This window comes from Urocitellus parryii, chromosome 7 (genome assembly GCF_045843805.1).
Source record: "Urocitellus parryii isolate mUroPar1 chromosome 7, mUroPar1.hap1, whole genome shotgun sequence".
NCBI classification, from domain to species: Eukaryota; Metazoa; Chordata; class Mammalia; order Rodentia; family Sciuridae; genus Urocitellus; species Urocitellus parryii.
Genome location: NC_135537.1, coordinates 178,695,867 through 178,722,955, shown reverse-complemented (window position 1 = coordinate 178,722,955; position 27,089 = coordinate 178,695,867). Strand labels below are relative to the sequence as shown.

Sequence of the window (27,089 nt, the reverse complement as noted above, 5' to 3'; positions counted from 1 at the left end):
TACGCGCGGAGCCCGGGACGGGCTCGCCGCGGAGCACGCTGGGAAGCGTGACTCTGGGCGCCTCCGTCCTCGGGTGAACGGGCGCGGACTACAACTCCCAGGATGCCACGCGCTGCCTGAAGCTCCTCGGCGACGGCGCGGCCGGGAGCGGGAGGCCTGGCTGCGTCGGGCGGGCCCGACCAGGTCCCCGCGGCCGGGCCTGCGAGCGGACGGCGCGTAATAGGGACCTCAGGGGCTTGGGGGTTGCAGGCTGTGCTCGGGTCGGGACGGGCTGGGCGCGCGGGGGCGATGCTTTGAGCACGCAGTGTCACGGACGAGGGACCTTGAGAAGGGCTCTGGCTTGGGTGGGCTCGGGGCTTAAAAAAATGCCTGACGTGGTCCTGGCCGAGTAGACGGGTTGACGCGACGCTGCTCTGGAGCCCTTGGGCCTTTACAAACCTCTCCTAGAAAATTCCCGCCGCCCGGGAAGCTGGGACAGAAGTCTCCCGGTGCCCCTGTTATGAGCAAAACGCGTTTGGACCTGTGGGTCGCTGAAGTTGCCACTGCAAAGAAACCGAAACACAAGCATTCCGAGTGGCCTTTGTCCCAAACCCCTATATATAAACGTGACATTCTAAAACCAGGACAGGCCAACACCCGGGAAACAGACATGACCGCCTCTGACTCCTTCTAATCTGGCGTGGAGGAGCTGGAGGGAGACAGGTAATTCTGAGGAAGACTTCCAGGTACAGCTAAGGTGAGGGGAGATCTTCCTCCATCAGTGAAAATCGAGTCAAGGGGTAACCAGAGAACACAGCCTGCGCTTTGTGCCCAATGCTGTCTAGAAAGTAATCTTGAATGTTGTCTGGGAAGGGAGTGGCCACCTTTCCAGACACCCACCTTTCTGAAGTGGGTCCCTGTTATTTTCCACATCCTTTTTTAGTGTAAGGACACTGACCACTGCACTTTGTTCAATTATTCAGAATACGTATTATCCAGAATACTTTGCTTCTCATCTGAATCACTTTCCCATAAGGAAATTTTTTTTGGGGGGGCGGTTTGGAGTGGTTACTGGGGATTGAACCCAGAGGCACTTTACCACTGAACCACATCCCTGGCCCTATTTATTTAATTTTGATGCAGGTTCTCACCAAGTTGCTTAAGCCCTCTCTAAATTGCAGAGGATGGCCTCAAACTTGGAATCCTCTTGCCTCAGTCTCCCAAATTGCTGGGATTACAGGCACCATTCCCAGCCTCCCATAAGAATCTTCTAATGTATGGAAGTAGATTTTGTCCCCTTGAATGAATAAAGTGGAAGAAACCTTGATAACCCTAGGAGTCAAGCTCTGTTAACGCTACGTTGTTTTTAAGCAACCACTTCAATTTTGTTCATCAGGGGGGATGAACCTGCTGTGGGCAGAATTCAGATGAGCTGGACAGTGCTGTGAAGGACCTTCAAGCAGCCCCCAAGATCCCTGATATGGTAAGCAAAAGGCATAGGAAGATGTGTAGGAATGCGAACGCCATCCCTTCACCCCACTCTGGGCCTCCCAAATCTTGACTGTATGGAATGCTTTGGGAGATGCATGGCAAGGACCAGGATGTGATCCCCAGAGAAGAGTGATAAGAAAAAGCATTGATATCAAGTTCTCAGACTTAAACTACAGCAGGTTTTCTCCTGAGCTTCTGAATGTACAGCTGGAAGCATTTTTTAGTTTTGTGATACTAGGAATTGAATCCAGGACCTCGCATACCCAAGATTAGAGCTCTAGCACTGAGCTACATCCCTGCCCAACTGGGAGCTCTTTTTTTTTTTTTTTTTTGGTACTGGGGATTTAGCCCAGGAGCACTTTACCACTGACTACATCCCCTGTCTTATCTATCTATCTATTTATTTATTTTGAGACAAGGTTTTGCCAAGTTGCTTAGGGCCTCACTAAGTTGCTGAGGCTGGAGTCAAACTTGTAATCCTCCTGTCTCAGTTTCCCAGGTCTCTGGGATTATAGGCATGCACCACCACACTCAGCAGCTGGGAGCATTTTTTAAGTAACCATCAGTAGTACTGAGGATTCAGGCTCATGGAATAGAAAGAAACATTTCCAGTCATATTGTATCCCAGCTGTGAGGGTTTGCAAGTGGTATTTGGAAATCAGGGAAAAGAAGAAATTTCTGTCCACTTATGGGTGCCACTGCTGCTTAGTAGCGGGTCTTGCTATGTTCTGAATAAGTCCATTGTCAGACACAAGAAAACATAAAGGAAATTCTGTCTGAAAATGCCACTAGTGTTTCTTCCTAAAGCAAAACTATTCTTCTTTTCTAGCTTCAACACAAGTTCACCATTTGATTTTGTTAATGTGTGTGTATATTTGTTTCTTTGTTTGTTTTCCCCATTTTTAGGCATCCAAAACCAAGAAGGGCCTGAAAGGTCAGTAGAGAGATGGAACATCATCCTTAAGCCAGTGTGTCTCTTTTTTTCCCTTTGGTACCAACACAACATAAACATGTCTGTTTAAATGTTCTTGGTGAGAGTCTTGTTTCTCCCTTAAGACCACAGGCAGCCTGTGTGCTCCTAGGGACTCAGTATTCTGCCTCTTGGGCTCTTAAGAGGAATTCAGAAATAAATAAGAAATGAGGTTTTGGGGGCTGGGGGTTAACTTGGTGGTAAAGCACTTGCCTTGTGTGTTGGTTCCATCTCCTACACCACCAAAAAAAAAAAAAAAAAAAAAGAAGAAGAAGAAGAAAAGAAATGAGGTTTTGGAAGAAATTCTTCTCATTGGCTCCTGTATTCAGGCGACCTGATGGGGGTTAAGTGTGGTAAAGGCACTTTTGCCAAGTGGGAGAACTGATTCAGTGTTCTGACCTGGGTTTCCCCGACATGCTCTCTCAGGAAGTGGCCAGGGAAGGTGTGTCCAGACCACTGAGGAGGGGGTGTGTCAGGTGGAAAGGTACAAGGAAGCTATTGGCATGAAAGAAGCTTGCATGTGCCTAGAAATTTGGATGCTTTTCCCAAAGACTCATACTGGACTTTTCAGAGTCCAGAACACTGAATGTTGGCCAGTGTGTTTTGGGGGAGGCAAGTTGAAGGAGGTTCTACTGAAAAGCTTTACCAGCATCCTTTGAGAAAGTTATTTTAATTGAAGTTTATTTTCTTATTGTTGATACATCTTTATTTTATGTGTTTGTTTATATGCGGTGCTGAGGATCGAACCCAGTGCCTCACACATGCCAGGCAAGTGTGCTACCACTGAGCCCCAGCCCCAGCCCGAGAAAGTTATTTTAAATTTATATTTGAGGTGTTTCAACAAAGTGTGGTGACTTTGCCAGAGGGTTAGAAAATACTCCAAGGCCAGTGAAGGCAGAGCCACGCATGATCCAGCATTGAGAAACCAGGGTCTTGGGGGAATCCCAAGACTCGAGGTTTGTAAACACTATTCTTCTTTCCTTCCTAAATCATGCTAGCCCTTTTCTGTTCCAGGCTCCATCGATGAAGTCCTTGGTGACCTCCTGGGAGATGATAGTAAGTGCCCTTTAATTCACAGGCCAGACCATAAAATTTACTTTTTTTTTTTTTTTTTTAATCTGGTATGGGATTGAACCCAGGGGCACTTTACCACTGAGCCATATCCTCAGCCACCCTCTGCCTTTTTTTCAAGACAGAGTCTCACAGAGTTGCCAAGGCTGGTCTCAGACTTTCAATCCTCAGCCTCCAAAGTTGCTGGAATTACAAGCATGCACCACTGCACCTAGCTTCAAATTCACCCTTTAAAAGTGTACAATTCAGGCTGGGGATGTGGCTCAAGCAGTAGCACGCTCGCCTGGCATGCGGGCGGCCCGGGTTCGATCCTCAGCACCACATACAAACAAAGACGTAATGTCTGCCGATAACTAAAAAATAAATATTAAATCTCTCTCTCTCTCTCTCTCTCTCTCTCTCTCTCTCTCTGTCTCTGTCTCTCTCTTTAAAAAAATAAAATAAAAAAATAAAAGTGTACAATTCAGTGGCATTTAAAATATTAGAACATCACCACTATCTAATTCTAGATCATTTCATCACCCTATAAATAAATTCTATGCCCATTAGTAGTCAGTCCTCACTCTCCTTCCCCAATCTTAGGCCACCATTTATTTCTTCTCTGTCTCTATAGATTTTCCTGTTCTGAACGTTTTATATAAAATGGAACCATACAGAATCTGGCCTTTGCCTCAGACTTCTTTCACTTAGCATGATGTTATCAAAATTCATTCATATTTAAGCATGTATCAGTACCTCACTCTTATTTTCTTATTCATTTATTTTTTGAGGTACTGGGATTGAATCTGGGACCTCCAGTTTGCTAAGGATGCTCTACCTCTGAGCTACATCTCCAATTTTTTTTTTTGTTTGTTTGTTTGTTTTGAGTACCAGGAATTGAACTTAGGGGCACTCAACTACTGAGCCACATCCCCAGCCCTATTTTGTATTTTATTTAGAGACAGGGTGTCACTGAGTTGCTTAGTGCCTCACTTTTGCTGAGGCTGGCTTTAAACTCAAGATCCTCCTGTCTCAGCCTCCAGAACTGCTGGGATTACAGGTGTGCACCACCACACCTGGATGAATGTTCTTCTTCTTTTTTTTTTTTTTTTAGTTGTAAATGGACACAATACTTTTATTTTGTTTATTTTTATATGATGCTAAGGATCAAACCCAGTGCCTCACACATGCCAGGCAAGTGCTCTACCACTGAGCTACAACCCCAGCCCACATTCTCAACTTTTTTTTAATATATTTTTTAGTTGTAGTTGGACACAATATCTTTATTTTGTTTTTATGGGGTGCTGAGGATTGAACTCAGGGCCTTGCACATGCTAGGTGAACACTCTACCACTGAGCCACATCCCTAGACCAACATTCTCAGCTTTTTAAGTTTTTATTTTTATTTATTTTTTAAAATATTTATTTTTTAGTTTTAGGTGGACATAATGTCTTTATTTTATCTTTTTGTGGTGTTGAGGATTGAACCCAGTGCCTTGCGCATGCCAGGCAAGTGCACTACCACTTGAGCCACATCCCCAACCCTTTAAGTTTTTATTTTAAGACAGGTTCTGGCTATGTTACCCAGGCTGGCAATTAAATTTGGAATCCTCCTACCTCAGCCTCCCACCAAGCCTCCTTCTCGTTTCTTTTTATGGCTAGAGAATAGTCCGTAGTGCAGGTATACCACATTCATCAGGTGAAAGACATTTGGTTATTCCATTTTTGGCTACTATGAATAATGCTGCTGTGCACAACTGTGGACAGGTTTTTGTGTGTACTTACAGTTCTTTCAAGTGTAACCTGGGAGTGGACTTGCTGGGCCTTATGGTAACTCTGTTTTGCTCTTTGAGAAACCACCAGTTGCTTTCCATTGCAGTTGTGTCTTTGTGTCTTCCCCGCAGCAGCGTGAGGGGGTTCTGGTTTCCCCATGTCCTTGCCAGTGCTTCCCACCCTTTTGCTCATAAGCATCCTTGAGAGTGTAGAGTGTGTATCTCACTGTGGCCTTGACATGCATGTCACCAGTGACTCATGATGGCAAGCATCTTTTCAGGTGTTTATTGGCTATTTGTTTACCTTTTCTGGAGAAGTATCTGTTCATATCTTTGCCCATTTTTAGCTGGGTTCTTTGGCTATTCCTTGTTGAGTTGTAGCAGTTCCTGATATATTCTGAAGACTGGCCCTTACCCTTTGTGTCTGTGTTGCTGTCCTGAGGAGCAGGACTTTGGGTTGGGCAAAATTCACTGGGGACAGTGAGGCTTAGCCTCCCCCACTTGGCAAAGAGAACTCACAAAGTCAGGTGCCCTCTGCCAACCCTGGGGTGCAGTTGGCTTGGCTTGGGTTGAGCCCTTCATGTGACACACACTGATGTCTAGGGTTGACTTCTTCCTTGGAAATGTACCACTCCTTTCCCCAAGGTAAGCACTGAGACCTGCCTCTGGCACCAGTTTCCTTCCTCCAAACTGTCCTTCTTTCCTTGGGAAGGTCAGGGAGACAGCTGGATGCAGGCACATGACATCCTTTTCATCTCAACTCGGTTCTCTGTTGAACAACTTCTTTTCTGTCGTCCCTTGTTCCAGTGGCACTACTTGAGAAGCCTGTTGAACTAACTTCACATACCAGAGGCTCCACACGTGCACCTCAGGGGCTCCCTTCTTCAAAGAGCAGAGCAAGGTGAGCACTGGGGCGGCCTGGGGATCGTGGCCCATCCAGCCCACTTCCCACTGGTGCATGCCTGCTGCTGAGGTCGGGAACTTCTACCCTCTTTCCTTAACTTCCAGTTATTGAAGGGCCCTAGAGGAGTGAAGGAGAACTGACTTGGAAGTCAGAAGCCAAGCCTTCTGGTCCCTTATCTGTTAATTGGGCAGTTCCTGAACCTGTCTTATGCTCAGAATAAGGGGATTGGCCCAGATCAGTGATTTTCAAGTTGTGTTCACTCTCCTGACAGATGAGCAATAAGGGAGGAACCTTGTCGTGCTCCACCCTCTATCTTCATTTTAGCTACAGCAGTTGTCTTCCTCTTTCCTTTTTTTTTTAAAATATTTTAGTTATAGGTGTTGATGGTCTTTTATTCATTTTGATGTGGTGCTGAGGATTAAATCCAGTGCCTCACACATGCTAGGCAAGTGCTGTATCTCTGAGCTACATCCCCAGCCTCCTTTTGTTTCTAACAGTTTGGTTTTAAAAGGTCTCTATCACTTAAAATAAAATAAAATAAAATAAAAAAAGAAAATCACTGCACTAGGTGCTCATGAATTCCTTTTTGCATATTTGTCCTCTTGGAGAAATCTCTCCAAGTTCCAAGTTCTCTAAGCCCCTCTTTTTTTTTTTTTTTTTTTTTTTTTTGGTGGTGCTGGGATTGAACTGAAGGCCTCATATGTGCCAACCATATGCTCTACCCCTAAGCTCTCACTCTCCATTTTTTAGAATAACCTGACCAGGTAGAGGGGTTAGTACCGATTGCACCCATCTCTTTGCAGGTCCCTCCTGGAAGACAATATTTTTGATACCCTGGTAGAAGCTGATGCTGAGGTGAGCCTGGCCCAGTCCCCAGTCCTTAGCCTCTCTGCTTATCCCTGAGAACAATGAGATTGGTATGGTGGCCAAGGAGCCTCTCACAGAAGTGTGTAGAAATCCTGGCAAAGTCACTTTGTTCTTAAAGCAAAACAATGCCCAAGGGCTGCCGCATGGACCAACCAGAACCGTGAGCTAGAAGGTAGGCCTCTTGCAACTGTGGGAGCTGGATGTTGCCCTTCCTGTAAGAAGCTCCACATGGTCTGGTCACATGATTGGGAAGCAGTAAAGCTCAGGTCCTGTGATGGAAGTGACCTCTCCACTGGGAGGAACAGAAAGTGGCAGCACTTTACGGGGCTCCACAGCTGGGCAAGTTTAACTTCACTACAGCTGAGCCCCAAGGGTAGAGGGCAAGGGACCCTTCTGTTTATGCCTATTGTCCAAGCTGTACCCCTGCTAAGCCACCTACTCCCACAGAAGCAAGGTAACAGGGGCTAGATCCCTTAGTGCTACTGGGCCTTGACTAATGTGCCTCTCATCTGCATCCTTGCCTCCTGTGGACTTAGATTTCCGATGTGTCAGAGGCAGACCCACAGGCCTTGCTGCAGACCATGAAGGTAAGGAAACAGTTCCCAGACCCCAGGGGTGGGCTGGGATAGGGCACTGTTGCCTTATACCATGGCTGTGTTCTCCCTCTAATGTCTCCTTTGGTACCGGGGATTGAACCCAGGGGCACTTAACCATTGAACCACATCCCCAGCCCTATTTTGTATTTTACTTAGAGACAGGGTCTCACTGAAATGCTTAGGGTCTCACTAAGTTGCTGAGGCTGGCTTTGAACTCATGATCCTCCTGAGCAGCTGGGATTACAGGCGTGCACCACTGCACTTGGCTCCACCTGTGTTTCTGACCCTCTCCTAGTGCAAGAACAGAGGTACCCCTGAGCTATTACCCTTCTTTTAAATTAATTTTTATTGATGCATTATAATTACATATAATAGTATGATTCTTTGTTACAGGTTCATACATGTATGTCACACACTTGGTCAATTCCATTCCCAGTACCTTCTCCTCCGAACTGTTGCCCTTTTGCTCCCCTGCATATAATGAGCTTTCCTGCTATATGGAGACTGGAAAGTCTGTACCACAGGCCTCTGATTAAATGGGGCCAGCCTCCACCTGGAGACTCACCTGGAGATCATGTCCCCTCTAAAGCCTATTCTTGACCTGTCCTTAACTTTTTCTCTTAACCTTTTCTGTCCATGTCCCTGCTAACTAGTATCCCCTTCTCGTCACATCCAGCCCAGAGCTGATCTTTTTACACTGGAATCTTAAGATATAAATTCTGAACCATGTGTAAGAATATGATCACACTGTGCTCAGGGGCTTGGTTGTCCCTCACCTACAGCCAGCAGCAGCCTGCCCTCTGACTCCAGGCTTCCAGGCCCAGCCATTTACCCCATTTTGTCACAGTCTCTGGGTGAAGGCCGAGCTCTTGGCTCCATCCCAGTAGAGCTCGAAAGAATTGGCATCCATTCCCTTCTTGGCTCCAGATTCAGCTTCTTTAACCTCAGTCTGAAATTTTTCTCCCCCAGGCCAGCTGGCCATTGCCGCAGTCTGGCTGGGCACAAATCACGAGCCACTGAAGCAGGAACAAACTTTATTTCTGAACTCCACCAGCACACTCCACACACGCTCCCTGGGAACTCTCCGAACGCCACAGGGCTCCTCCAGGAACCACCAACCGGAAATCCCTCCTCCGGCACTTCCCCAACCAATTCGAACTCTCCAGGAATCCCCGAGAGAACTCCAAAGTAATGAGCCCCAGGCGGACAGTAAAGGTCTAATATACAATTGAATCAATTCAGCATCATCTTAATGGCTTGCCTCTCAACCAATACTATTGGCAAAATGCCAGGGGCCATTCTGACTCACTGTGGCTCTCAGCAGGCCATAGTCCCAGGCATGACCCTCAGGTCCTCTGATTCTGTTTTTGGTGGAGATTTTGAATCTCCTATTCCCAGACCATGCGCCTGGCCCCTGACTCCACTCTGCTCACCTTCAGTTCCATTTTCTTTCCAAACTCACTATTTTTCTCGACAGGGTTTTATTTTCCTCTGTTCTCTCATAGTTCGTCCCAGGTGCCTGCCCCCTCCTTAGCTAGAACCCCTCCTCCCATTCTGACTACCAACTTTACATTACTGCAACAAAGTACCCAAGACGGCTCACTTATAAAGAGAGGAGGATTATTTAGCTCACAGTTTTGGAAGTTCAGCATCCAATTTGAGGTGGAGGCGGGGATTGGTTTGGCCTCCAATGAGGTGAGGTGAGGGTACCAGATGGTGGCACATCATGGCAGGAACATGTGTGGGAGCAAATGGTCACATTTGGAACTGGAGCAAAGAAAGAGAATGGGGGACCCACAGTCCCTTTCAAGGTCCGCAGTTACTTTTGGACTTTGCACAAGGCCCCACCTTCTAAGACCACCACTCTGGGGCCAAGCCTTTCACACAGACCTTAGGGGGACACTGAGCACACACCACAGCATCTCCCCAGGCATTGCGCCCCACTGTCCTATTGTCTAGGATCTAGATGACATGGACGCTGATATCCTGGGTTTGAAGAGGTCTCATCCAGCCTCTGGCAAAACATCTACCAAGGGTTCTGGGAAAGAGGAGCTGCCTAGCAATCCCAGACCTGCCAGCAGGCTCATAGCTGGTGAGAAGGGTGAGTGGAGGACAGTACCTCTGAGGTGCTTAGAAGGACGCACATGTCCTGTGGGTTTTTTTCAGCTTGGGACAGAGAGGCCAAGGCTAATTGTGCCTCTGTGTGTGTGTGTGTTAGGTGGGTAGGGGGTGGTTCCATTTCCTCTAAGTTCAACATGTGCAGCTTCCTCAAGGAGCTTTTCCAGTTAAAATGGAAAGTGGGGTCTGGGTGTAGCTCATTGGTAGAGCACTTGCCTGACACACATGAGGTCCTAGGTTTGATTCCCAGCACCTTCGAGAATAATAATTTCTTTTTAAAAAGGAAAGTTGCACGGTAGCTTCTGCCTCTCCCTGCTCCCTGATCCCTGCTCCCCATCTGTTTGGAGTGATGCATGACAAGGGGCTGACAGCAGGCCTCTTACCACATTTCCCTGCCAGAAGCCTGGGTGAGAATGGGTATGGACTCTTCCATGGCTGTGCCTGTGCCCACGGGCTCAGGTTTCCTAGGATGAAGTATCCCCCACCCAGGGTCGCTAGTCCAAGGTGTGGAGGAGGACCTCAGCCAGGAAAGACCTAGTCCCACAATTTCTCTCTCTCTCTCTTCTTCCTTTAGGGGACACAGTTGCCACCAAGCAACCAACCACCTCTCCCAGCAGATTTGGGCATCAGTATAGGAAGCTTTCCTTTGGAGGTACCAGAAACCCTAGTTCTGCTCCTAGACACTCGGTTTTGAGAGTAGCCAGGGTAATGCTTGCTGCTTGCCTGAGGTCAAGTCTGTGTATCAGAGGAGGAGCAGAGAGCTGGTATCCTGATGCCAGTCCTAGAGGAGGGGTGAGCTGGGTTGTATTGGCCAGGGCATTTGGGGAACTTACTTGCAAGGAAACCAGGTATCAAAGTGCAGATTTTCTGAAGTGTAGGAAAATCTACACAGTGCTCTACTTCTCTTCTGATCCCTTTGGGACATTTCCAGGAGCCCCTGCAGCTAGCTAGTAGAGTCAGAGTTGCCCACCGCCCCCTGTGTGAGCTTTGTCTCTGTGTCATAGCCTCCTGCAGTGGGCTGTACCCTGCAGTGCTAAAGAGCTTGTTCGTGTTCTGGGGGTAGCTGCCCCAGCCCCAGGTCTATTTTTCTTGGACAAAGTGCTGTAGTCTAACTTCTGCTTTCCCTTTTGGCTCTGAGACTTGGAAGACCCATTGGCAGGACTTCTCTCTGATGAGGAAGAAGACATTGCCAAGAAGCCACCTGTGACAGAGAGTAAAACAGCTTCCAACAGAAGTCCCATCCCAGTCAGAGAGCAAGGTGAGTTGGAGAAGCTTGTTCCTCATCCTGGGGGCAGAGTCTGTTGAAAACAGACAATTTTACTGAACTTTCTGGTGTGGAATCTCAGCAGGGTGGGACCACAGGTCTCAAGTCCAGAAAAGGTTATCAGTCTCCAGAAGCAGGGAGGGGGAAGCATGGGCCTAGGAGTGTGGGGGAAGTCAGGTCCTATAGGCCAACCAGACAGGTAAACCTGTTACCTGCCTCCTGGCCCATCAGTCATGATAGAGAGTAAGAAGTCTATGAGGCCTGGATCCTGGTTCTGTCTCCTAGGTCCCTGTATTCCTCTAACTCCTGGGGACACTCCCATCCGAAAGAAGGAATTGCTGTTTGATGATGGGGACGACATCATGGCTACCCTGGGGTTCGGAGACAGCCCCACGGGAGAGAAGAGACAGATGGGTGACCAGTAAGGATGATTATGAGTGGAGGATCCTGGCTGTGGTGCCACCTCAAGAAAAGCTCAAGAGAGGGGACAGTGTGGTCCCCCTGGGAGCCTCCTTGCCACAAATTCTTTACCCACATCCCATCCTGCAGGGAAGGGCCCCGCCCTGCTCGCTCCAAGCTGGATGAACTGCTGGGTCGAAGCACAGCCTCAAAACTCCTAGCTCATCCGAGTCCCGGACAACACAGAGAGTTCAAACTAGACAAAAAATATCAGAAACCACAGGGTGAGGAAGCCAAGGGGCAGGATGGGACAGGAGGGAAGGGGAAGGCACCTCTAAACCTGGTCTCTACCACACTGGCACTGTGACATGTTGTCATGACACATACACATGATCAACACGTCTGTAACGGAGACAGAAGTGTCAAGAGATAACTCTTACCCTTGTCCTGTCCAACATCCTGTTGCTTTATGTACATGCTATCTGATTATGAATTACTATTTAAGTTGGTTTCTCTACCCTCTTTTTTCTTTCTTTTTTCCTTTTTTTATTTTAGGGTACCGGGGATTGAACTCAAGGGGCACTCAACCACTGAGCCACATTCCAGCCCTATTTTTTATATTATTTGGAGACAGGGTCTCACCAGGTTGCTTAGCACCTCGATTTTGCTGAGGTTGGCCATGTACTCTCAATACTCCTGCCTCAGCCTCCCGAGCCACTGGGATTACAGGCATGTGCCACCATACTTGGCTCGACCATCTTGATAGGCAGCAGCTCATGTCTTAAAAATTTCACAGGGGGGCTGTGGATGTGGCTCAAGCGGTTGCGCGCTCGCCTAGCATGCACACAGCCCGGGTTCGATCCTCAGCAGCACCACATACCAACAAAGATGTTGTGTCCGCCGAGAACTAAGAAAAAATGAATAAATGTTAAAATTTAAAAAAAAAAAAAAATTTCTCAGGACCAGTGTTTCTCAAAGCATCATCCCACCAGCCATCTGTTGAGATTTGTTCTTGTGAAACACAGCATTCTGGGCCTGACCTTAAGGGAGGTGGGCAGGGCTTGGCCATGTGTCTCCAGAGTCCCCAGATGTTCTCATGCGGCCGAAGGGCTTCCTCTCGAGCAACCCCACTCTGCTTCTCTTACATGTAGGGCTGCCAGTTCCTCTGCTCTAGGTCATGCTCACAGACCCCTTATTTTACAGACAAAGAAGAAGATAGCTGGGACAATGAGGACCTCATCTTTGGGGCCTATCAGCCCACTGTGGGCTCCTCCGAGGGTCCACAGTCTCGGCGACAGTCTGTCAGGTAAGCAGGGCCTGGGGAGGCCAGCCTCTGGAAAGGCAGGTCCCTGCAGCTCTCCCCATCCTACCTGACAGCCCTGTGGGGGGAGGCTGGGTGCAAGGCTCTGTGGGTGCTGAAGGGAGAGAAGGCTGCCTGGTCCCAGCAGTTCAAGCAGAAGGGTGGAGACAAGCTCGATCCTGGATTTGGCCCTGACCATCAACCTCCTGATTTTTAACAGAAGATTAAATCAGTGATGGAATTGTCTGAATTTTTTTTTCTGTCAGTATATATGTTAAACTGTATTTTGAAGTAATTTCACACTTCTAGAAAAGTTATAAGAACAGTACAGAGAATTTCGTCCTGCCCTTCACCAGGCTCAGCACGATCAGCTCTGCTGCCCTGGCCTTGTCTCTCTCTTTCCAGCTACATAACTATTCCACATGGATTTTTCTTCCCAATCCCAGAATGTTTTTTCCCCCGCTTGGTGCTGGGAATGGAATTCAGGGCCTCACGTATGCTATGCGCATGCTCTACTACTGAGCTTCATTGTCCCCAGCCCCTCAGTCCCAGAATATTCCTTTTTACTTTTATTTTTTTGCCACTCTGGGATTCAAACCTAGAGTTTCATGAATGCTAGGCAAGCACGTCACCCAGAGCCACATCCTTAAATAGCATAGAGCATGCCACTGCCCTGCCCCTGGAGCTAATCCAGGGGCCTGCTCATTGGGCCTCACGTTGGTTGTGCAGAGTTGCTGGGCATCTCTGACTCCTTGCTGTGGACCTCATAGTCCACCCTCCCACCTCCCCTACTCCCGACAACAGAGGGAAAGACTGGCAAGGGGCTGTTGGGACAGGGTGCCTCCCCTGCCTGATGCCGCTCTTTCTGTCTTGCAACAGGGTCTTAGAAGGTGGCCCAGACCCCAAGGGAGAACCAGGCACCAAACAAAGTCCCCCAGCAGCTTCCAGCCCAATCTCCCCCAGGAAGGGAGGAGCTGACTGGTTGGGCCTCAAGGACGACGTCTTGGACCTGCTGCCTCCCTCTCCCACCCGAGAGTCCTGTCGGGGAGGCTTGGCAATCTCCACACCTTCTGTACCTGGTCCTGTGAGCCAGCACTCAGCCCTAGACCCAAACTCTGCCCCATCTGGGCTGCCCTCCTCAGGGTCAAAGCCACCAGCAGAGAATACAGGGCCGTCTGCCCAAGCCAGCCAGTCCTCCAAGCTGCGAGAGTCTGAGGCGGGAGAGGAGGAGGATTGGCTGAGCCATGTCTTATCTAGGAAGAAGTCCCAGGGTGTGGCCAGAGAGGAGCATGCTGAGGCTTATAAGGGTCCGAACTCAGTGAGAACAGCCAGGTACGGGCCTGGGCTGCTGTATCTGTGAGAAGGCCCAGGCAGGGTCTCCAGGGCCAGCTTTCCCATCTCGCCTGCCACATTCTCTGTGGGACATGTCAGCAGTATGCCATGGGCCACTCTTGGCTCTGCTTCTCTTCCTGTTGGGCACAGCAGAGAGGGCTGCTCACCTGCCCAGGCATGGATGCTAGAGGGCTTGGGGCTGTGGACAGACACGCCCTGCCTTGGCAGCAGGGACTTACTGGATCAGGCAGGAGAAGACCTGCCCTGAGGTGGCAGGTTCTGCCATCCTCTGCTCCTGAGCAGGGGCCCTGTCCACGGCATTCTCGGCTGGGAAGGGAAGCCCAGTGTGTGACTGTCAGTGTTTCTGTCAGCCCAGCTGAAATGACTGAAGTGCATGTGGGTAGAGATGGTCGTGGCTCTGGGGCATGTCTGAGAAGACGTGGTGGCCAAGACACAGTTCCTAGGGAGCCACAGAGTAGCCAGCTGGTGGGGCAGGGTATGAGTGACCTCTGAGGGCAGGAAGATGAAAGGGCCTGGCAGGGCTGAGTCCAGAGGAAGCAGGGAGATGCTCTGGAGAGCCGTGTGAGAGCACAGGGACATCACCACACCCTGGGCTGAATGTGATGACGGGGACAACTTTGACCTGAAGCCAAGGGCAGAGCTGTGACCCAAACAGGAAAGACCTTTGCTGCCCTGCAAGCCCAGAGAGGGGTGCAAATAACATGAAAGTAGCTGACAGGCAGCTGTCCTGGGGGTGACTGGGCAGAGCTGTGGTTTAAGGCTGAATGGAGCTAAGTGGACTGAGACAGGCTTGAACTTGAACTTAACTGCGGTGTGTGTGATGTGCCATTGTCAGTCCATGGACAGTCACTGCCTTATGGCCTTGGGGAGGTGGTTCTGGAAGGGAAGGGCAGCCCACACATTCCCGGAGCTCAGTCTTCGGAGAATCCTCAAGATGAGGGTGGGAACAGAAGGCCGAGGAAAAGCAGGAAGAGGAGAGGGGTGCCACAAGTGTCACACTGGGAGCTCATCCATGGCCATGGTCATCCAGCCTAACCTGGGCCTTCTGTCACCTTCGCCTTTAACATGTGCTGTCCTCAGCCAACCTGTCACCAGCACTCAGGGGCTTGATCAGGCAGCTGTGGGAAGGACCTCAGGAGCAACAGAACAAGAAATACCAGCTGCCAGGCCCCTCATCACAGGGTATGTCGACAGCCAGGGCTGGGAAGGAGTGAGGCAATAGGGCCTACCCAGGCCTCCTTCCCCATAGACAGATGGCAGGTGGCCGTGCTGGGACCCCAGGTGGCCACTGACGGTAGTGTGCAGTGTCTCTGTCAGGCCCACCCATGGCAGATCTGCGGCAGGCTGTGTCCCCATCTCCTTTACCAGCCACCAGCACAGCCAGATCCTGCTCTCCTAGTAAAAAGTTACTTATCTGAAGTTCGCCTCAACTCCTGCTGCCACCCTTTCCCTTCTCTCCCTGTGTCCTGCACAGAGCACTGTTTACCTGCCCTGTCCCTGTGTCTGCAGGTCCCCCGAGAGTTGGAGCCACTCTCCCTTGGCCCTCCCTGCAGGTGACCCAAAGAGAAGAACAGCCTCTGGAGACCCCTATGGCACCGGTTCGTTTCTGCTTTACTTGGGCTTTAGTCCTGGGTGAGGAAGAGGAGCCTGGAGCTCCTTTGAGGCCCCCGGAAACCAAGTAACAAGGGACTCTCAGAACAGAGCAAGGCAGAGAGCCCTGGGCTCCTCTGGGCCTCCTGATCATTTCTCTGCGGTTTATTTTTCAGAGCCTACGGTTTGTTTCCCCAAATCTCAGGAACCCACTGGGCTCTCTGTACCTGTCAAGGTAGGGAGCATGGACAAACAGGTACAGGTCTTAGGCCGGGGGAGTTCATCCACGTTCAAAGTCAACTCTAGGAGTTGGCTGTGACAACCTTCTGGGAAAGCAGTGTCAGATATGCCCAGCGTAGTAGCAGCCAGAACACTGTGGCACACCTCACCAGTGCTCTCTTGAACTTTTAGCCTCAGGACGCCCATGTGGTGTTGGGGTGAATCTGCCAGCATCGATAGGGAGTTGCAGGTGATAGGGAGCCAGCTCTCAGCAGGCTGGGGCGGCCAGGAGTGCTGCATTCAGAATCCTCTATCCCTGCCGTCCTCCCACCACACCTCCAGCTCTGTTGCCCAGGTGTGGCAGTCACCTCTGACACCTGGGCCTGGGAGGTGTGGCACCCAGGATAGTGCTTCTGGAAGAAGTGGGTGAGGGGCGGCTTATAGAAAGCAGATTAGTGGCTGGTCCAACAGTAAGGGCCGGTGTCATAGGTGGGCCACCTGGGTTTCTGGCCCAACAGAAAGGGCCACTGTCATAGCTAAGACTGATTCTTGTCTCAGAAGCTAGAGACACCAAGGGGAGAATGTCATTTTGGGGGACAGAGGGACACTTACTTGCCTGACCAGAGCTGGATGGGGAGATGCTGCTGAATGCTCAGTGGCAGGGCCTGGGGCTCTCCAAGACCTTGTCCTGGTCTTGTCCCTGTCTGCAACCACCTATGAGGGGAAAGCCAGGAAGTCCAGTGAGCAGAGGGCCGGGAGGTAGCCAAGCTCAGCTCCTGACATGGGACAGCTCTCATCCTCCCCTGCAGTCCCTGTTCCCAGAGCCCCTGGAGCAGAGCCTGCTGCCAGGTGTGGGATACCAGAAGCAGCTCCTGGCAGCCCAGGCGCAGCCTCAGAGTGGCACTGCCCAGCTCCAAGCAGAGCTGCTGCAGAGCCACGCACGGTTGGCAGAACTGGAGGTTCAGGTAAGGGACATTGGGCATCTGTGGGGGGAGTCCAGGGGTAATGGGCTAGAGGCTTTGCCAGAGGGGAAGAGGACTACAGGCACAAAGTGGTATGGGGCATAGACGCCAAAGGACCTCTCGCCCGGCGGCATGCTGACTTACCACTGTCTCCTAGGTGCGGAAGCTGGAACTAGAGCGGACCCAGCACCAGCTGCTGCTGGAAAGTTTACAGCAGCGGCACCAGGCAGACCTGGAGCTCATTGAGAATGCACACAGGTACCTAGCAGCTCCTTCCTGTGGTCTGCCTCGGTCTCCCCAGGCTGATGTCCTGCCCCAGCGCTGCTTGCATCTCTTCACTGAACCCCAAGACCATGCTGATATGCTCAGAAAGGCCCTTTGGTGGGTATTCTCTTGGCAGAAGCCGCATTAAGATGCTAGAGACATCATACCAGCAACGGGAGGAGCGGCTCCGGAGAGAGAATGAGGAGCTGTCAGCTCAGTATCTCTCTCACTGCCACGAGGCTGAGCAGGCCCGAGCCGAGCTCTCCGCCCAGCACCAGCGGCGCTTGGCAGCAGCGGCACAAGAAAAAGACCAGGAGATGGAGCGGCTTCGGGAGCTACAGCGGTGAGGGCAGAGAAGAGCAATAATGGAGTGACCCCAGGCTGTGGCTCTGCAGCCTTTGCATGGGGTTTGAGTCCTTCCCTTTGGCCCACTGAGGTGAGGACCAGTGCTAAGCACACCAGCCTATTGGCCCACCTGAGTGGGGTGCCACTTCTTCTGAGGCAGGAGGGGCAAAAGCCAAAGGAGTGTAGCCTTCCAGGAGGCAGGGCAGAGCAGCAGCAAGCACCAGAGGACCCAGCCAAGCTAGGTTACTCCACTCACCTCTCCCATGGAGACTACTGACTAGCTCCACCATGGGAAAGCTGTGCTTATCATTGCTGGTGTGTTGATCTGGTTGCCTTTCTGGATGAGAATGAACCAAGAAAAGGTGCCTGAGCAGGCTTGTTAAGACTGGCCCTATGGACCAGACACAGGGGTTAGGCACACAGCTTTTACTCTGTGAAAAGTGGACTTTGCTTAATAATAGGAGGAATCTTTTGGTGCACATGGCCTTGAGGCACCAGGACAGATGAGATAGAAGAGTCAGGAAGCCGGGCGCAGTGGCTCAGGAGGCTGAGGCAGGAGAATTGCAAGTTCAAAGCCAGCCTTGGCAACTTAGCAAGGCCCTGTCTCTAAATAAAATATAAGTTAAATTAAAAGGGGCTTGGGGATGTGGCTCACCTGAACCTAGGTTTAAAATGCCTAGGTTCAGTCCCTGGTATGAAAAGGAAAAAAGGAAAGTCGTGGAGACTGAGTGTCTGGGGGAGGAGGAGGCAGAGGGACCGCACAGAGGCGGCTGCTTCCGTGAAGAGCTGCCAGGGTGTTCTCCCCACATCCCGTCTGTGTGGTTCTGCTAGAGTGGCCCTGGGCCAACCGCCTCTGCCACCCTCTCCTCAGGGCATCCATCCTGGAAATGCGCAAGGACCATGAGGAGCAGCTGCAGCGACTGAAGTTGCTGAAGGACCGAGAGATCGATGCAGTTACCAGTGCCACCTCCCACACACGGTGTGTGTCCCACCCAGCACTGCCCACCCAAGGGGCCGGGCCTGGGCCTCCGCAGGCTGAGGTTCCCTGATGGATCACCCTCCAGGTCCCTGAATGGCATCATCGAGCAGATGGAGAAGTTCTCCAGCAGCCTGAATAAGCTGTCCTCCCGCGTGGAGGCCTCATACCTCACCACCTCGCAGGAGCGGGAGCTGGGAATCCGGCATCAGGACGAGCAGCTGCGAGGTACCCTATCCCCACTCAGTAGCCCAGGCTCCCCTCAGGAGGAAGGAGGGCAGGCAGTGAGCACCCTGTGGGCCACCCAGCACTGCAGGAGCGGCTGGGCTGGCAGCAGCAGGACATGGAGGAGGAGCGTGCTCGGCTACAAGAGGTCATCGCGAAGATGGAGGCCCGGCTAAGTGAGCAGAGCCGGCTGCTAGAGAAGGTGAGCCTCCTCCTACCAGAGCCCTGGGAGGTCGGCCCTCTGACCTGCTTCCTGAGTCCTACAATCGCCCAGGCCCAGATCTCCTCTCAGTGTCCCTCCTGCCCTTCCTGCCTGTGTCTCCCAGCTGTGCCCTGCCCTGAGCACTGCCTACCTGAACACACATGGTCTCCCTGGCTGGGCCACCTCTCACTTAATTCCTTGGCCACTGGCCCTGGGGCCCCTCCACGTCTTCCCCCACCAACTGTGCTTCTTTCCTCCTGTCACCCAGATCTGTCATGTCAGATGACGCCTGTGGCACTGGGACAGATGCTCTTGCCCATTCAATGTCACTTAACCTCTTTAGTTGTGACAGATTCATTTGCACGTCTAATGTACATTCAATTATAAGAGCAAGCTCTGTTCTTTAAAAAGGACCGACATTTTCTATCTTTTGTGCTGGATCATAACAGGAACGCTGGCGTGTGAATGCCGAGCAGTCCAAGGCAGAGTCCACGCAGCGTGCTCTGGAAGAGCAGAGGAAGGTCTTGGCCCAGCAGATCGCCATAGAGAGGGAAGAGCTGGAGAGGGCCAAGGTGAGTCCAGCACCAGGCTCAGCTGCTGACCCACCATTACACTCAGACAAGACGCTCACCACGCCCTCACCCTCAAATCTAGAGCGCCTTGCTGGAGGAGCAGAAGTCCGTCATGCAGAAGTGTGGGGAGGAGAGGCGGCTCCTGGCAGCCGAGTGGGCTGAGTTCTTCACGCAGCAGAAGCTGAGTAAGGAGCGGGCTGAGCGTGAGGCCGAACGAGCACTGCAGGTGGACACCCGGCGGGAGGGCACTCTCATCAGCCTGGCCAAGGTATGGTAGCTGGAGAAGGTGAGCCTCCTTCTAACAGACCGCTGAGAGGTCGGCCCTCTAGGCAAGAACATCTGTCCCAGTGCCACAGGCGTGAGTGAGGCAGCCTCCAGAGCAGCTGTGGCCTTCCTCCTAGGTGCGTCAGCTTCGGGCTTACGAAAGAAGGGCATAGTGATGACATACTTAGAGTGCAGTGGTCAAACAAGTATTGTCACCACAGTAACTCCCTTGTGTCCCCAGAGGCATTTTATACACTTTTTTCCTCATTTAGTTCTCATTAGAACCTGGCATGGTGGTATAGGACTGTAATCCCAGCTACTCAGGAGGCTGAGGTGGAAGGATTTCAAGTTCAAGGCCAGCCTGGGCAACTTCCTGAGAACCTGTCTCAAAATAAAAAGGGCTAAGGCCACACATGGTGTGCATGCCTGTAATACCCATGATTCTGGATGCTAAAAGAGGAAGATCATAAATTCAGGGGCAGCCTCAGCAAGTTAGTGAGGTTCTAAGCAACTTAGACCATGTTTTAAAAAACAAAAAGGAGCAGGGTGGGCTGATACACACCTGTAATCCCAGTGACTCAGGAGGCTGAGACAGGAGGATCGGGAATTCAGAGCTAGCCTCAGCTAAAGTGAGGTGCCAAGAAACTTGGTGAGACCCTGTCACTAAATAAAATACAAAATAGGGCTGGGGATATGGCTCAGTGGCCCAGTGGCCCTGAGTTCAATCCCTGATACTACCCCCAAAAAACAAACAAGAAGCAAACAAAAAGAGCTGGCTATGTGGCTCAGTGATACAGTGACAAAGTACCTCTTTTCAATCCCCAATACCAAAAAATAAAAATAAATAAAAAGGGCTGAGGATGTGTAGTGGTGCTTGCCTAGCAGGCAGAAGGACTTGGGTTTGATTCTCATTAGCTCCTATGACTTCAGTAGTCTAGAAATGAGGAAACTGAGGTTCAGAGGTGAACCTGCTGCAGTTATACAGCTTGTTGGGGAGCACCCCAGCTTGGCCTCATGCCTCTCTGGTCTATCCTGGAAGCCTCAGAAGCAGGGTAGGCAGAGGGGACCCTCGGGTGCTGCACAGCTTGCTATAGCTCCTAAGAGATGGATGAAGAGAAGATTCTGCCTTCTCCAGGAACAGGGAGAGCTAAGGGTCAGGGCCAGTGAGCTCCGGGCCAAGGAGGAGCAGCTGGCAACTGAGAGGGAGGCTGTGGATCGGGAGCGGCAGGAGCTACAGCAGGAAAAGGAGAGGGTCAGAGCCGCTAGCCTGCGTCTCCAGCGCCGTGCTGAGGAGGTGGAGCACATGAGCCAGGTGAGGCTGGAAGGTGTGTGGGTTTGGGACATCTTCTGACCCTGGCCTTGACCCTGAAACCTCCTTGCAGGTGGCCTCTAAGAAGTACCAGGAGGGTGAGCAAGCGCTGCAGGAGGCCCGGCAGTTGCAGTCTGAGCAACAGGCCCGGCTGCAGGCCGTTAGGCAGCAGCAGGAGCGGCTGCAGCAGCAGGAGCAGCATGTACATCAGGCAAGGCTCCCCCTTTCCCCTCCTCCTGTCCGCATGCCCAGCCGCCTGCTCTCCCCACTGAGTTCTCCTGTCTCGGGCTGGGGACAGGAGCACCTGAGCTTGGCACAGCAGAGGCTACAGCTGGACCGTGCTCGACAAGACCTGCCCTCCAGCCTCCCAGGGCTGTTCTCAACAGGCCAGGGCCCAGCAGCCTCCAGCCTGGGGGGTAAGTGGCTCCGCGAGGAAGGAATGGGGCTCCGCCAGCCCAGAGCAGGGGCAGAGGAGGAGCTGGCTAACCTCCAGCTGCTCAAGTGAGGGAGCAATGGTTTTTTGTTTGGTTTTTTTCTTTTTTTTTTTGGTACTGGGGTTTGAACCCAGGGTTGCTTAACCACTGAGCCACATTTCCAGCCCTTTTTATTTTTTATTTTTAGATAAGGTCTTGTGGGCTGGGTTTATGGCTCAGCGGTAGAATGCTCACGTAGCATGTGCGAGGCCCTGGGTTTGATCCTCAGCAGCACATAAAAATACATAAATGAAGGTATTGTGTCCAGCTATAACTGAAAAATACATATTAAAAAAATAAGAAGGTCTAAGTTGCTGAGGCTGGCCTCAAACCTATAATCCTCCTACCTCAGCCTCCAGAGTTACTGGGATTACAGGCATGCACCACCATGCTGAGGGTCTTGCTGACTTGCTAAGGCTGACCTCAAACTTTGAATCCTCCTGCTTCAGCCTCTCAAATCACTGGGATTATTAGTGTACACCACTGTGCCTAGTGCTAGTTTTTTTCTGGGATTTTGTTTGTTTTGATTTGAAACAGGGTTTTGCTAAGTTGCTGAGGCTGGCCTCGAACTTGCAATCCTCCTGCCTCAGTCTCCCAAGATGCTAGGATTACAAATGTGTGCCACCGTGCTGCCTAAGTCTTAAAGTCATCTTGTTATTTATTTTTTTAAACAATTAATGCATGTTAACTTTACAGAAATAAGTCAGAAATAGAGGGGGAAACTTTTTACAATATCACACTCAATCGGAGTCTCCAGTCCAGGGGAACCCCTAGAACATTTTGGTGCCTGATGTTCCAGACTGATGGATGTTTTCAAACAAAATTGGGAATATGTTTTATAAGCTGGCTTTTACACTCAGCGATACACGTCTGGAATGTGTCTTCCTGTCGGTGATTTAACATTCTTGATCAGTGTCACTTTCCACTCTGAGGCTGTTCCACACTGAGGGTTTTTGTCACTAGGATGAGCAGTGCCTCCCTGGAAACCTCTCTGTACATCTTAGCTCCTTTGACTGATTCCCTTGAATAAATTCTTAGAAACAGATTTGTCAGATAGGAGCACATGAGTGTTTTTTAGAGGCTTTTGAGAGTTGGAGCCCTGTGAAGATCGGTCTAGTCCCACTAGTGGGCAGCACGTGAGCAGGCCTTGCGGTACAGCCTCGTGGCCCTGTTTTCCTTCCAACACTTTGGCCCTGACTTCCTCCTCAGCCTTCTCAGCTCTCGTGACTCCTGCCCCCACCACCCTTCAGGGCAGCCAGCTGCTGGCCAGCCCGGGCCCTGCGAAGCTCCTGGCCAAGTTGGTGCTGCTGAAGCACACAGCCGAGCAGGTGAGTGTCCACTAGGCCTGAGTCCTCTTATTCACTGTGGTGACATGCAGAGTCCCTCCAGCTCGGGGCAGAGGCATCAGGGAGCATGTCACAGCTCTGGGGAGCGCTGACCCCAACTCCTGGAGGAGACTCAGAAGGCAGACTACTCGGCATGCAACTTGGAGGCTTCTGCTCTAGGCCAGGTTCTGTACGCAACAGCTGGCAAATGTCATCTCAGTTAAACCTCCCGACAGACTGTGAATGCAGTGGCCACTCAGGGAGCATGTCCTATGTGCTGGGCTTGATGCTCAGGCTTTAGGTAGATCAGCAACTTCACCCACACTCAGCTCTACAGGGGAGAGATTCTTATCTCCAGATTAGAACAGGAAAGTGAGGCTCAGAGACAAGAGGTCATGTGCTGGAAATCAGTTCCACTGCTAACAAGTGGCCTCCCAGGACTGAAACCAAAGTCTGCCTCACTCTACGCCTGGGCTCTTTCATGCCCCCACCCTGCCCCCCAGAGCCGGCCGATAACTGGGAGAGGGAGCCCCCAAGTGAGGGCTGTTTGGCCCCCCTCTCAGTGCATGGAAGTATGAGCTCTTTTCCGAATCTGCCTGGCAGGACCGGGACTTCTTGGAGAATGAGCAGTTCTTCTTGAACGCCCTGAAGAATGCGTCCTACAACATGACGTCCCATTCCACTTAACATGGACTGCTGCCCCTCGGCAAGCACCTGGACCCTGGACTCTCCCTTGCCACGCTGCCGGGCCTGCCAGAGCCCTCCATCCGGACAGCCTGCCTGCTAGCCCTGCACCTCTGGGGCTCTGACGTGCAACAGCTCCAGTCTGAGGGTCTGAGGAGGCAGCAAGCTCCACCAGCTTCAACCATAGGCAGCCGCTTCAGGTCTGTGTGCCTGGGCCTTTTCAGAAGCAGGGGTTTTCTTGGGGGAAGTACCATGAACAGCCTTCTACCTTCTTTGCCTGAGAGGTTCCCTCCCTAATGGGGACATGGACAAAGGTCTCCTGGGCAAGTGAGTGGGAGGTCTGGTTGGGGCACGGAGGGCACCATGCCAGATTCTTCTCAGGGTTCGATGAGCTCCTGGGATTCAGCCAGCCACTCCACCCCCACTCATTCTCAGCTCTGCCCAAGTGGCTGACCAGCTCAACATCAACTTTGGCCTCCAGCTTCTTCCTCCTCAATTAGGCCCTCACCAGAAGCAGGAGTAGGGAACTGTGGGTGATGTTGGGGGTGTGGAAATGGACAGGGAAGGAAGACAGCCAGAGCCTCTGTCCCTGGAGGGGAGAAAGGTGACCTGTGGGTCCCCATGCACTGCTACTGCCACCTGCGCCTTTGCTGGCCTCCACGTATGTACAGGCCGTGTGCCCAGGTCAGCTGGAGGGGTACTCATTGTACCCAGCAGACCCAGGACAAATCAAGTCGACTAATAAAATTGCAGTTGCTGCTAAAACTGCTTCTGTGCAGGAGCGATTCCTCACCTTGCATCCCAGAGGAAGCCATCCCAGTAAGCAGAAGGGCGGAGGAGGAGAACACGAGGGAGAAGTGGCACCATCTGTAGCTCTCTGCTCCTTGGAACAGCTTTCAGAGGGACCTAATTTATTTGCCAACAGTTTGTAGCTTTGGTCTTGAACACATTAGACTATGCTCTGCTTACTTACTCACTTACTTATGGTACTGGGGATTAAATTCAGGGGAGCTCTGCCACTGAGCTATATCCCCAGCCCTTTTATTTTATTTTGAGACAGAGTCTTACTAAGTTACCAAAGCTGAACTTGAATTTGTCATCCTCCTGCTTCAGCCTCCCAAGTAATTGTATTTTTCATTTTTAATTGGGGCTGGGGGGCGCTGAGATAAACCCAGGGCCTCTTAAATGCTAGGCAAGTGCTCTATCACCGAGCTTCACCCCAGCCTATAAACTGTCATATTCTTAATGATTAAATTCTTAGAATTTGCTGAGGCCCATCAGGATTTGTACTTACTTTTTAGAACATTTTTGTTTTGTATCCCTTGTCTTTGTTGGAAAACAAGCCTCACAGAGCAGTCAAACATTCCTATAAAAAGCCAACTTGTCATGCTCCTCTGGCCAAGTCCTTCCCCTCCAGCACCTGCAATCTGTCAGGACAGAGAGCTCAAGTGGGTAGTATTACCATCCCTGCTTCAAAATGAGGAAACCGGAACTGAGGTTGTAGCTCAGCAGTAGAGAGCCTGCCTAGCATGTGTGAGGCACTGGGTTTGATTCTGCCATATATAAACAAATAAAATAAAGGTCCATCAGCAACTAAAAAAATATTTTTTAAAAAATGAAGAAACTACCTGGGTGCAATGGCACACACCTATAATTCCAGCAACTTGGGAAATTGAGGTGGAGGATCACAAGATCAGTTCAGCCTCAGAAACTTAGCAAAACACTGTTTCCAAAGAAAAAGAAAAAAGGTGAAGAACCTGAGACTCAGGGAGATGACATACCCTGCCCAAAGTAACAGCAAATAGTAATAGAGCCTGGATTTGAGTTCTGCTCAGGCAGATTCCCAAACCCCAGACTCTCAGCCACATCCTTCCTGTCACCCCCTAGAGAAGCATAGCACACAGTGCACTGTAAGGACAAGATCTTTATTTACCTCCACTTACTGAGTTGGTGTCCACCTGAGGAGGGAAGCATCATGTGCCTGCCAATCGCTTGTAAAAGCCTAGGATTCAGTTCTCACAACACTCCTAATCAGGTCTGAGCCAGATGTAGCAAAGAGGAGTCAAGGTGGGATATATCCATGGGCAGTTATGGGGATAGCTGTTGTTTCTGTTTTGGTTTGTTTTTTTTGGGGGGGTACTGGGGATTGAATTCAGGGGCACTTGACCACTGAGCCACATCCCCAGCCCTATTTTGTATTTTATTTAGAGACAGAGTCTCACTGAGTTGCTTAGCACCTGCCTTGCCGTTGCTGAGGCTGGCTTTGAACTCGAAATTCTCCTGTCTCAGCCTCCTGAGCAGATAGGAGTACAGGTGTGCACCTGGCAGCTGGTGTTTCTGTAGTCAACTGGAAGATTTCTCCCAGACCACAGACATTGTAGCACACAGGGTGTGTGGTGCAGGGCAACCCAGGACCCTGGCCTTCAGGACACAGTAACAAGAGTTTAGAACTAGGGAGCAGGTAGAGGTGATAGCTTTTTATCTTGTTTTGGTAATATGGTTGAATCCAGAGTCACTTAACCACTAAACCACATCTTTTTTTTTTTTTTTTTGAGATAAGTTGCTTAGGGCCTTACTTGATTGCTAGTCTTAAATTTACAATTCCCCTGCTTCAGCCTCTGGAGTTGCTGTATTATAGGCATGTGCCACCACACCCAGCAGCTTTATATATCTTGTTAAAGTATTTGAACTTTTTTATCTTCAGGGAAATGAGTATTCACTGAAGAGTTTTATTTGTATTTTAGAGAACCCATTGTGGCATTGTGGTGGATACTAGGGCAAAGTGGGGACAGAGAAAGTGTTAGAATACTGCAAGGGTGTGGGGGAGGGAAAAGAGGGCAAGATCACCCTGTATGTCCATGAGGGGTCACAGAAGTGCCCCTTTGGAATACGGTGCCTAGGTATGGGTCACGTGTCAAGGAGAACCTGAGATCCCTGACTTGGGTGACCACAGTGTCACTCATGATGAGAGAGTGCTCTTGTGATGGCCAAGTAGAGACAGCCCACAGGCACTTGACTAACACTTTCCTTGTTGCTGGGAACTGCTCAGTGTTGCTGTAAACAGCATTTAGCTGTTTGCTATGTAAGTAGCCTAACTAATACATTTCTTTCTCCCAGGCCACAGACATTGTAGAGGGCTGCATACAGTGCATACATGAGTCAGTATCTATTGGTCAGTCTTACCCTATTAACAACTATAACAATTCCTTTTGGATACAGTGGTACACACCTGTAATCTCAGCTACTTGGGAGGCTAAGGCAGAAGAAGGTCACAAGTTTGAAGCCAGCCTGGGCAATTTAGCAAGACCCTGTCTCATAATTTTTAAAAATGGCTGGGGTGTAGCTCAGTAGTATAATGCCCCTGGGTTCAATCCCCAGCACCAGAGGAAAATATTGTAACATTTCCTTCAAGGTCATAATCCAAATGCTTAATTCCTGTTAGAGAAATATTGGTGGAGCCATTGCTTCGAGTTTCAAGAGTTGTTCATGTGGGGCTGGGGATGTGGCTCAAGCGGTAGCGCGCTCACCTGGCATGCGTGCGGCCAGGGTTCGATCCTCAGCACCACATACCAACAAAGATGTTGTGTCCGCCTAGAACTAAAAAATAAATATTAAA

General features: G+C 50.7%; 1 protein-coding gene across 4 annotated transcripts; it reads left to right on the top strand.

Annotated features, from left to right (window-relative positions):
* The first annotated feature begins 96 nt into the window (after nucleotides 1–96).
* Nucleotides 97–27,057, top strand: Fbf1 (Fas binding factor 1). 4 transcript variants are annotated; one of them, XM_026404780.2, is made up of 30 exons: nucleotides 97–702; nucleotides 1,376–1,462; nucleotides 2,377–2,404; nucleotides 3,455–3,496; nucleotides 6,070–6,163; nucleotides 6,970–7,021; nucleotides 7,570–7,620; nucleotides 9,589–9,721; nucleotides 10,322–10,399; nucleotides 10,886–11,005; nucleotides 11,297–11,432; nucleotides 11,561–11,694; nucleotides 12,614–12,716; nucleotides 13,590–14,042; nucleotides 15,144–15,245; nucleotides 15,573–15,661; nucleotides 15,830–15,909; nucleotides 16,682–16,837; nucleotides 16,992–17,092; nucleotides 17,235–17,441; nucleotides 18,315–18,422; nucleotides 18,508–18,647; nucleotides 18,728–18,846; nucleotides 19,296–19,418; nucleotides 19,501–19,686; nucleotides 20,818–20,994; nucleotides 21,065–21,202; nucleotides 21,290–21,407; nucleotides 22,674–22,792; nucleotides 23,393–27,057. In XM_026404780.2, exons 2-30 carry the CDS (start codon nucleotides 1,460–1,462, stop codon nucleotides 23,474–23,476), a joined length of 3,474 nt encoding a protein of 1,157 aa, XP_026260565.2. In that variant the 5' UTR covers nucleotides 97–702; nucleotides 1,376–1,459; the 3' UTR covers nucleotides 23,477–27,057. The 4 variants fall into 4 exon arrangements, with proteins under 4 accessions (XP_026260565.2, XP_026260566.2, XP_026260564.2 ...); XM_026404781.2 differs by having other exon boundaries at nucleotides 9,589–9,730; nucleotides 15,830–15,888; XM_026404779.2 differs by having other exon boundaries at nucleotides 9,589–9,730.
* Nucleotides 27,058–27,089: the final 32 nt, after the last annotated feature.

Coding starts and splice junctions, on each gene's coding strand:
- Fbf1 (XM_026404779.2), top strand. Junction 12,717..13,589: donor TCTCGGCGACAGTCTGTCAG/GTAAGCAGGGCC, acceptor GTCTTGCAACAG/GGTCTTAGAAGGTGGCCCAG. Junction 17,093..17,234: donor CTCATTGAGAATGCACACAG/GTACCTAGCAGC, acceptor TTCTCTTGGCAG/AAGCCGCATTAAGATGCTAG.